We start from the raw sequence: 11,486 nt of genomic DNA, 5'->3' as shown, positions 1-11,486 counted from the left end.
ACAGTGTGTATTTTTATTTTTATTTTTTGAGACAAGGTCTTTCTGTATAACCCTGGCTATTCTGGAACTCACTGTGTAGACCAGGTTATCCTCAAACACACAGAGATCCACTTGCCTCTGCCTACCAAGTACTGGGATTAAAGGTGCCACTATGGCCTGTACTCCTAGATCTTTAGTAAGGATCCCCTTCCCATGGAAGATATTCAAGAGTATCTCAATTAAAAGTTGCATCTTCTAGAGTAAAACCCAAAAATGAAAAGTAAAAAACAAAGAAAAATCTCACTTTAGTAGTCAGCTTTCCAGTATTTCAGGAAACACCTGACTCTTCAGCCTAAAATGAGAGAGGTTTTATTTTGGCTCACAGATTTGGAGACTTTTGGTTCATAGTCAGGTGGCATTGTTGCTTTTGGAGCTACAGCAAAGCAGTACAGCGGGGTGGGTGTGCGTGCTGGAGAGAACTGCTCACCTCACCTCTCAGGAACAATGGTTCTTGAGAGGAGCCTAATTGAGAGAAGTGTGTTAGTGGGATACACCCTCTTGGGGCTACATCCTTTGCCAGCCTTTCTTTTTCTTTCTTTTTAATTTTTAAAATTAGATTTATTAATTGTATGTATAAGTGTTTCGCTTCCATGTCAGTCTGTGCACCACATATGCACTTGGTGCCAGCAGAGGTCAGAAGAGGGCATTGGCTACCCTGGATCTGGAGTTAGGGGTGGTTATAAGCTGGTCACGGGTGCTAGGAATCCAGCCTGGATCCTTGGAAGAGCAACAAGTGCTCTCAGCTGGTGAGCCATTTCTCTCCACACACCTCTGCTCTTTCTTTATCCTTCCACTGGCTGCCATTCTTCAGTCCTGTTCTGCCATTCTCTTCCCTCCATGATCAACTGACACCTCTGAAAACATGAGCAGAGATAAACAATACCTCCTTTTAAGTTCTTAAACTAGGCATTCTGTTAAAGCACTGAGGAGACTCACACAAGGGTGGAAGTCTTTAACACGTTTTTACTGTTAAGCTCTCAGTACCTAGAATAATATATGCAATAGTTAAGTGTGCCATCTGCAAGTGTGTTTAGAACAGTGTTTGAAATATTAAGTGAGGCATCACCTTTTCTACAAGTCTTCTGCATTGCTGTCTAGCGTTCTCACGGCCTGTACCACCATCTGCCATCTATACATATCTATACATATGCAGGTATACATGTACACGTATATGCATATACATACCACCTCTTTCCCACTTCAGGATCTACTTTCTTTTCATCCAGGAATGCTGTCCTTTCCATGATTTCTCACACAAGACAAACTCACTAATAAATTAGTGAACCTGCCATAACTAATTAAAATATTTCTGTTTAGTCTCCTCCTCTCGTTACTTTAATAAAATGTGCTTATTGTGTACAATGTTCCAGACACATACTTGGCCCTGGACTAGAGAGAGAATTCATGCAGTCCTGGCCTCAGAAACTTCATAATGTTAGGGACATATAAACTGATGAAATCAACACATCTGTGACTTGGTTCGAGGTGGCATTTAGTGAGAGGGTGAATTATTTACTATTTTGTTAACTTAGTTATCTCCAAGTTTTATTTAAAGAAAGGATTTTTATAGTGTAAGTCTCAATGTTAGAGCAAGTAGAACAGTCCAGCAATGTATTCCAAAATTTATCCTGGGCTGCACAGGCACACATGCTGCACATGGGGGAAGGCGGGGGGTAGGAGTGAGTGGATCCTGAAGGAGCTCCAGCAGCCACCGTGAGAGTCAAAAGAAGAAAAAAGCAAAGCTAGCAGATGGGGCATGTTTTTAATCCCAGCACTTGGAAAACAGAGATTCAAGAATCTCTGTAAATTTGAAGACAGCCTGCTTTACGTAGCAGTTCCAGGCTAGCCAAGGTTACATAGTGAAACCCTGTCTCAAAAAATAAAAATGCTGAGACCTATAGAGGAAGAATTACAACATCAGCTTCTGGTCTTCACTTGTACCCATCCATACACTCATGAGCACATGCAGGCATACATGAAAGTATCTTCCAGTGTTGTGGAGAGTTTTAACACTGAAAGACCCCAAGAGGAGCCCCTTGCTCAGGCCTCGGGATAATAGCGGACCCCCCAAGAACTAACGAGAGACCAAGCTTGATGCCAACCACATGAGGCTTTATTTGGGGAAAGCCAGAGCTCTGGGGACGACTCATATCTCACACAGGGGTAGAGGAGTCGACCTCGAGGGGAAAGGGGTCCCAGTTTTTATAGGCCCTCAGGGGGGAAAGGAGAAGGGGGGAGTAGGGGATTTCCAGATCTAAACAATGTCTATTCTCAAGAAATGGGTATGGGAGGGGTACAAGGAAAGAGTCTGGTGCAGGTGTAGCAACTCCGGATTGGCCTGGCTGTGGTTGCTGGGGAGATTTTCTGACTCTATCTTAGCAACCAATATCACAAACACCTGGCAGTGAGGTGCAGCAGTGGGCACACACCTGGGTTCAAGGAACGGTCAGAACATTGGCAGACACACGGTTCAAGGAGCAGCCAGAGCATTGTGCACCTCTATTTTTCTAAATCAGTGAAGCTACTTCTAACAATGAAATCTATTTTGCCAATTTCAGGGCTTCTGTGACCTTTTACATTCTGTCAGGATCTTTCAACACCTTTTCTTAAACAAGTATACATGTGATTATATTGTACATATTGCTCACTTGGAAATTTTTAGTATACATGCTACTTTGTAGTTATGAAATTAATTTCCTTATTTATCTCAAGAATTAAATTTTTTAAAGTGTATAGTAAATTAATTTCTACTTGATATAACTATCTATAAAGGGAACCACAGATTTTTTTTTTAGATGATTTTAAATTATTTCTGATTCCTTAATGAAAGTATTGTGACTCCATTACAGAGCTGTTCAGGGTGACTTGGCAATTGTGGTTGTTCTGTTACAGGCTAATGGAAGAACGGAGAGAAAGAATAAATAATTTCCTAAGTAAACTAATAAAAGAGAAACTTGATACTGAAGATTTGATTATTGCTAGAGATATTTCTGAAGCTGATGCTGAACTGGAGAAAAGAGAAAAAGAAAAACATGAAAAAAATCAAGCAGACTTGAAAGCAATTGCAGACTATAGAGCCTCTGTGGTAAAGAACTCAGTTACAGAGCATAGATCTGAGACTTTCCTGCCAGGGCTTCTTCCTCTTTTCTTCCCTCAAAAAACTAACAGAGATGTGAAAAGTAGTATATAAATTGTCTTCTTATATTTTTGAAACAAATACTTTTAAACTTTTTTGTTTATAAACTTTATGATTAAAAAAATCCTTTCCACTCTTATTCCTTTGTCCTCTCACCTCTTCTGTCTCCTCTTTCCTTTCTCTTTGTCTTCTTCTTTCCTCTCTCTCTCTCTCTCTCTCTCTCTCTTTTCTTCCTTTCTACCTTCTCTCTTTCCCCTGCATTTCTATAATAAAGCTCTAAAACAAACAAACAAACAAAAATCCTTTCCAAAAAAAATCATCTAACACCAGTTAGTCATGGTGGCGCACGCCTTTAATCCAGCACTTGGGAGGCGAGGCAGGCGGATTTCTGAGTTCGAGGCCAGCCTGGTCTACAGAGTGAGTTCCAGGACATCCAGGGCTACACAGAGAAACCCTGTGTCAAAAACCAAATCAGTAAATCAATTAGTCAGTCAGTCAGTCAGTCAGTCAGCCAAGCAGTCCTCCACTGAAAAGAACTAGACCGGAAGTCAGTGCACCTGGACAAAGTCCTATACAGTTGGAAAAGCCATTAGAAGAGAGGATGTGGCACGTCACACTGGCTCTAGCTACACTTTGACTCTTGAGTCTATCTTCATGCGCTGTTCCTCCACCAAACTGCCAATCCACGACAGTTAGACCTAGACACACACTGGGCTCGCTCTCCTTTCACACACATGCTGCATCAGTCCATCCATCCTCCGTCCTGCTTCCTAATGTTTTACTTTTCCTGTCCTCTCTCCTGCATGATACACTGTATCCACACGTATACTTGTTACTGTAGCCACATGCACATATATTATTGGTTAGGTTCTGCATGAGGAGAACTGGTTTTTTCCTGTCTGAGATTGTGTGACCTCACTTAAAGTTATCCATTTTAAGTCTATCCAGTTTCTTGCACATATTCAGATTACAGTTTTCTTTAGAATATATACAACATATTTTTATTATCCATTCATCTTTTGAACTATGAAAAACTAGGGTTGATTTCAACTTTTTGTTATAATGAATGAAGCAGCTATAAGCATGGAGATATAAATATTTCTATGGAATTTTCTAAATATTTGCCCTGGGATGAAATAGCTGAGTCATATGGTCTTTCAATTTTAACTTTTTAAGAAATCTCCAAGCAGGTCCCCACAGTGACTGTACCCTCCCTCCCCCCACCAGCAGCGAATAAGGCTTCCTTTCTCTCCACATCCTCTCCAACATTTGTTGTCAGATTTATTGAGGATGGCCATTCTGACCGGGGTGAGGTGGTATCTCAAAGTCATTTTAATTTGCATTTCCCTGATGGCTAGGGATTTTATACACTTCTAAAATCAGTAATGTCCATTTATGTTTCTTTTTCTTTTTCTGAAAGTATCTATTCAGTTCATTTGCTTTTGTTGATTGGGCAATTTTGCTTCCTTGTTTAATCTGCGATTTGTAAATTCGGGATATTAGCCCTTTGTCTGAAGTGTGCTGATGAACATTTTTTCCCTTTTGGTGTCTGTCTGTCAGTTCTGCTGATTGTCTTCTTTGCTCTACAACTCCCCTTTCTTTTCAGGGAGTCCGCCTGTTGGTTCTGGGGTTAGTCCCTGTGCTGTTGGTATCCTATTCAACCTCCTGCCTACCCCAGTATATTGAAGAGTATTCCCTGTTTCCTTCTAGAAACTTAGTATTTTGGGCTTTCAGTTAAGATCTTGGATCCATTTTGAATTCACTTTTGTACAAGGTGGAAGATAATGTAATTAACCTTTCTGTGGGTAGAGAAATGCTTTTGCTGGCACCATCTGTTGAATAGACTGTGTTTTTCCAACTGTATGTTTTTGCCTCCTTTGTCAAAACCTAGGTGGGCACAGCTTTGTCATTTATCGCTATGCCTTTTATTCTCTTCCACTGATCTACCTGTCCACTTTCACGCTTGCACCAGGCTCTGCTGCTGTAACTCTGAGTATAAATAGAGGCTGGGTATTGTACGGTCTCCAGTGCTCTTGTTCCTTATGATTGCTTTATCAATTCTTGGTCATTTGTAGCCATATGAGAAAAATATTTGTTTTGGTTTTTTAAATCTATGGAATATGACATTAGAATTTTGTTAGATTTTGTTTGTTTGTTTTGTTTTTTCGAGACAGAGTTGCTCTGTGTAGCCCTGGCTGTCCTGGAACTCACTCTGTATAGACCAGGCTGGCCTTGAACACAGAGGTCAACCTCCCTCTGCCTCCCGAGTGCTGGGATTAAAGGCGTGTGCCACCACGCCGGGCTGGAGTTATTTTGAGTGGGACATTTTTCCCAGTTTCTTTCTCTGAGAGCTGTATAATGAAGGCTATTGTTTTCTTTGTGTTGATTTTGTATTCTGCAACATTTACTGTGTTTACTAGGTCCAAACATTTTCTAGTAGACTCAACAGGATCTATTAAATAATCATGTCGTCTACTAATCGGGGTAGTTTGACTTCTTCTTTTCCTACTTTTATTCCTTTTGCACCTTGTCTTGTTTAATCGCTGCAGCTAAGATCCCAAGCACCCTATCAGATAGGAGAAGGGAGAATGGGCGTTCATGTTTCATTCCTGACATTAGCGGACGTGCTGTCGGCTTGTCTCCACTTAGTATGTTGGCTATAAGTTTGTTTTGCATATCCTTCAGGATACTGAGCTATGTTCCTTCTATTCCTAAAGTCGCCAAACTTTTACCATGAAGGCATGCTGGAATTTGTTAAATGCCTTTTCAGCATTGATTGAAACTATGTAGTTTCTACCCTTAAGTTTATTTTCATAGTCTATTACACTTATTGATTTATACATGTTAAACCAGCCTAGCTTCTCTGAGATGAAGACCATTTGGTCATAATGTATAATTTTCTTAATGTTTTGCTGGGGTTGGGTTGTAAGTATCTTACTGAGAACTTTTGCATCTCTGCTCATCAAAGAAATTAGTCTTTAGTTTCGTTCTTTCGTTCTTTTCTTCCTTCTTCCCTTCCTTCCTTCCTTTCTTTTTTTCTTTCTCTTCATTTTTTCTTCCTTTTATAGTATCTTTACTTTGTTTTGGTGTCAGGATAATATTAGCTTCGAAGAAAGGATTTGATAGTGTTTTTTCACTTTCTATTTTATGAAATAAGATGAATTGGTCTAAGGTCCTCATTGAAAAGTTGAGCCGGGCGTGGTGGCGCACGCCTTTAAACCCAGCACTTGGGAGGCAGAGGCAGGCGGATTTCTGAGTTCGAGGCCAGCCTGGTCTACAAAGTGAGTTCCAGGACAGCCAGGGCTACACAGAGAAACTCTGTCTCAAAAAACCAAAAAAAAAAAAGAAAAGAAAAAAGAAAAGTTGATAGAATTCAGCAGTGAATCCAGCTGGTTATAAACTTTTTAACAACAGCTTTAATCTCATTGCTTGTAATCAGTCTATTTAAGTTATATCTTCAGGGTTTTATTTTGGTATATGATATGCATTTAGAATTTCTTCTGGCTTACCCAGCTTTCCAGAGTACATACATTTTCATATTAATTTCTCATGATGTTCTGTATTTCATTGAAATCAGTTGTAGTGACAGCCTGTATCTTGTTTATTAATTTGATCGCTCCCTTCTAAGGTCTGTCAGTTTGCATAACATTTTCAAGGAACCAACTGTTTGATCAACTTTGTGTATTAATTAGTCTTTAAATCTGAATTTCATTAATTTATTTGATAATCTTTATTAATTCTTGCCATCTACTCTGTTTGGGACTGGACACTTGTTTTTAAGACCTTGAGGCGCATCATTAGGGATTTATTTGGCAGCTCTCTGGTTTTTTTGACACACGAGCACTTGTTGCTATAAATGTCCTCCTTATGACTCTCTTTGCTGCCTCCCAAAGGTTACCATTCATCTCTAGGAATTTTTAAATTTCCTCTCAGATTTCTTGGATAGCCTAGTGTTCATTCAAAAATGTGTTGTTTAGTTTCCAAGTATTTTTGTGGTTTCTATAGTTTATTGTTTATTTCTAGTTTTAACATCTTATGATCTGATAAGATACAAGGAATTGTCTCAGGTTTGTTTGTTTTTTGCATCTGTTGGCATTTGGCTTGTGCCCTCTTGGTAGATGTTGGAGAAAGAGCCCGTGCTGAGACAATGTTGGGTGGAGTAGTCTGCGCATGTCTATGAATCCACCAACGATAGAGTTTATCTCTGAGGCTTCTTTACTTGGAAGTTTGGAAGACGATCTAAGTCTGAGAATGAAGTATTGAAGTCCCCACTATTATTTTGTTAAGACATATGTGGTTTTTAATGTTCTAATGTTTCTTATATGAAGTTAGGGGTTCCAATATTTGGAGCACAAACATTTATACTTGCTATATTTTCTTTTTTTTTTTTTAATGTATTACCTTTATTTTATGTGCATTGGTGTTTGCCAGCATGTGTATCTATGTAAGGGTGTCAGATCTTAGAGTTACAATTGTTAACTGTCATTTGGGTGCTGGGATTTGAACCTCTGGAAGAACAGTCAGCGCCTAACCACTGAGCCATCTCTCCAACCCGTTATATCTTCTTGATAAATTATTTTTTATTAACATTAGTATTTTCCTTTATCTATTCTATTTTTTTTCTTTATGGAAAATGTATTGCAACTCTCCAACAGCACATTACTTTTTGTTTTCAACATCTTGCTCTGCAGCTTCCTTCGCCCTTTTTGCTCGGATGCCAAAGAGTCGGGCATTGGGTACGGGCCATTCGGAGACTGGCAAAAGCCTTAAAATTCTTCTCTTCTTCTGTGATAACTCTGGCCTTTTCCTTTTTGTACACATTCCGGATGAGCATCATGGGTCCCGTCAGCTTAAGTTCTTCAGCAGAACCGTCTCCCTTCTTCGGAGCAGAAGGCTTCCTGGGGAACAGGATGAGCTTGGAGCAGTAGTCTTTCAGGCGCTGCACGTTGGCCTGCAGTGACTCCGTGGACTTGTTTCGCCTCCTCGGGTCCACAGAGATGCCGATGGTGCGAGCCATTTTCTTGTGGATGCCAGCCACCCTGAGCTCCTCCAGGCTGAAGCCCCTGCCAACCCGGACCTTGGTGTGGTATCTCACTGCAGGGCACCTCACGATGGGCCTGATGGGGCCGGACGCGGCGCGGGGCGAGGGGCGATGCGACGCGCTTTCGCCTGCTGGGCCTTATGTCTGCGGATCTTGCGCGCCGGCTGGTTAAACCAAGTGTCCACTCGCTGCTGCCAATCCTTGTGGAAGTGGGGCTTCAGGATCATGCCATTCCGGCTGGGCGCCATGGCTGCCTCCTATACAGGAGAACGGCAGAGCAGAAAGGCTATTTTTTAAACACTTAAAAAAATATTTACTATGTATAAAATGCTTTGTTTGCATGTATGCCTGCATAGCCAGAAGAAGGTCCCAGATCTCATTATAGATGGCTGTGAGCCATCATGTGATTGCTGGGAGTAGAACTCAGGACCTCTGAAAGGGCAGCCGGTGCTCTTAACCTCTGAGCCATCTCTCCAGCCCCTTCTAATTAGTTTTGGTATAGAGCTTACCCTGTCTGATAGAATGATGGCTATGCCTGTTTGTTTTGTTTGTTTGGTAATTTGTTTTCCATCCTTTGATATTATGTTTTGAGGAATTTTTTTCTAGCCAAGTGTGTTTCTTGGAGGCCATATACAGCTCTTGATTTTGGTTTATTTGGGCGTTTTGTTTTGTGTTTTTGAGACCGCTTTTGTTTGTTTGTTTGTTTGTTGTTTGTTGTTTGATTTTTTTTTTTTTTTTTAGTTGCCTTGACTGTCCTGGAACTTTCTGTAAACCAGTCTGGTTTCAAACTCACGGAGATCCGACTGCCTCTCCCTCCTGAGTGCTGGGATTAAAGGCACACCACCACCACCCAGTGTTTCTTCTTCTTTTTTTTTTTAAATCCAGCTTGAATATTTTTAGTGACGAGTTATGGCCATTTACACTTAAGTATTTACCATAGAAAGGGCTTTGTTATTTTGTATAAACTTGTTAAGTGATCTTCCGCTTTGCTAAATTATTGGTATTTTCCTTTCTCCCACACTAAATATGAGGGTTTACTGGGGTGGCTGTTCTGGGCATGGGTTTTTCTTTCCCATGTCTAGTTTATCTGTAGTCAGGCTGTCTTTCGTCTTTCTCCTGTGAAGTATTCCACTGAGAACTTTCTGCAGTGAGGGCTTGTTGTCATGAATTGCTTCAATTTGTCTTTGTCTTAAAACCTTTGTCTGGCTCTTGTCATTGCTGATGAAGAGTCTAGAGTAGCTCAGGTATTTGTGCCTTTGTGTGTGAGTTGATGTCTCCTCATACTGGTTTTAGACGTCTTTCTTTACTCTGTATTTCTGACGTGGAGAGTTTCTTCTCTGCTCGTGTCTTTGTGGAGTTCCATATGCCTTCTGTTTAGATGCCTGCTTCTTTCTGTAAGTGTGGAAAGTTTTCTGCTATGACTTTATTAAATAGTCTGTCTATTGCATTTTTGACTCTGTTCCTTCTTATACACCATGAATTCTCCAGTGTGGCCTCTTGAACATATGCCATACATCTGGGAAATATTGTTTGTGTTCAGTCATTTTTTCCTGAATATATTTTTGTTGGGTTATTGTCTCACCTTTGTCCTCCAACCCTGAAATTAGTTTCTCTGCATATGTATGTACTTGTCTGTTAGTAATGACACCTGTGTGGTTTTTATTTAATTGGCCATCCTTCATCTTAAGAATTTCTATTTGATTGTTTTTTTTTTAATGTTTCAATCTCCTTGCCAAATTTTTCTTCCACATTTGAACTTTTGCCACCGATTTACTGTTGTTGACTTTGGAACTGTCTTGTCAAGGTCTTGGATAGATGTCCATAATTCTTACATCTTTTTGACTCTTCTATAGGGTTGTTAATTCTTTTGAACATAAAACTAAATTATTTCTCAGACATTTCAGCTCTCATTAAGTTTAGACTCCCTTAGGCAGTTGTAGGGGGTGGCTCTGATGCTAAGGTCCTGTTCTCCATTTGAACTAGGACCACCTAGTAGATGCAGGGAAGAGAGGAGGATTTTCAGTATGCTTTTTTTTTCTTTTCTTTTTTTGAGACAGGGTTTCTCTGTATAGCCCTGGCTGTCCTGGAACTCACTTTGTAGACCAGGCTGGCCTCAAACTCAGAAATCTGCCTGCCTCTGCCTCCAGTATGCTTTGGCGGGAGAAAAGGTGACCAGTCAGCCATGTGAGATCTGTGGCAGTGTGTGTGTGTGTGTATGTGTGTGTGTATGTGTGTGTAGGCTGCTTCTCCAGGTGGGAGACTAGAAATGCAACTAAAGCTGAGCGACTGAAGTTGAGGAAGGGTTAGGTGCTGAGCTAGGAGTGTTAGGAAGGGCGCTGGCCTCAGGACATTGGAAGCCCCAACAACTGACCCATTAGGCAGTTTGAAAATTAAGTTTGTGTGTGTGTGTGTGTGTGTGTGTGTGTGTGTGTGTGATCAGCAGATCTAAGGGAACCTGGGTGGGGCTGGTAGCCCAGTCCTCCTGGGGCTTAAAGCAAGGAAGCAAAAACTACACGCTACAGGCAGTTAGTTAGTTGGTTAGTTAGTTAGTTAGTTGATTAGTTGGTAGGTGATGGGACATGCATAGCACCTGTGTCAACTTTATGCTGCTTTGTCATGTTTTATACATCAGTTGAAGTAGATTTCTTTTTCTTTCTTCTATTCTAAGCCTATTAGGATATTCTGCTTCTTGTGACTCATATCTCAAAGTTCAGCTAGTGGGACTGGAGAAAGCTGCTGTTGAATATTGAATGAGTTGCTGAAGTGAGCCTGTCTTGGCTATGTGCCCACAGGAGCAAGGATAGGGCTGAACACTCAGCACCAAGGTGACCAGATGGAGTCAAATCTTGATCATACCTTTGGATTCTATGCACCCGCTGGAGGCGGGATACCAAGCTTCAAACCCAGTGAAGCTTGTCTACTATGTTGGGATGTGGCTATAGTTACAGGAGCAAATAACCTCATTGCAGGACCAACAGAGATTTCAGGTCCTGCAATGAGTGCTGGAACCTCAGAAATCGGGAGTTCTGCGACCTTAATTACCTCACAGACCAGGAAACCAAGGGTCTAATCCCTCAGGAGACCCTGGACATACTGGAGCTGAAGCCTGGCCCCTGTGCTAACCTCTGAGACGTGTGACCTCATTGGTTACAGGCTGCTCTTTGGTCTGCAGAAGCTAGAGGCCTGGTTACCCAGTATTCACTGGCTGCCTCAAACCGCTTACTTTTATACTGAAGATGGTATGACTATCAGTTATTTTTAATGGTATTT

At 41.0% G+C, this 11,486-nt stretch overlaps 1 protein-coding gene and 1 pseudogene across 1 annotated transcript in view; one reads left to right on the top strand and one right to left on the bottom strand.

Moving 5' to 3' along the window:
* Ccdc173 (coiled-coil domain containing 173) overlaps positions 1–11,486 on the top strand; it is a 36,693-nt gene that overhangs the window by 19,931 nt on the left and 5,276 nt on the right. Inside the window, exon 7 of the mRNA XM_021150546.2 lies at positions 2,932–3,124. Coding sequence (XP_021006205.1) covers positions 2,932–3,124 — 193 coding nt within the window. The remainder of the gene's footprint in view (positions 1–2,931; positions 3,125–11,486) is intronic.
* Positions 7,835–8,497, bottom strand: LOC110284702 (annotated as a pseudogene).

This window comes from Mus caroli, chromosome 2 (assembly GCF_900094665.2).
Source record: "Mus caroli chromosome 2, CAROLI_EIJ_v1.1, whole genome shotgun sequence".
Lineage (NCBI taxonomy): Eukaryota > Metazoa > Chordata > Mammalia > Rodentia > Muridae > Mus > Mus caroli.
Note: the sequence above shows the minus strand (reverse complement) of the source record. Positions and strands in the feature narration are given on the sequence as shown.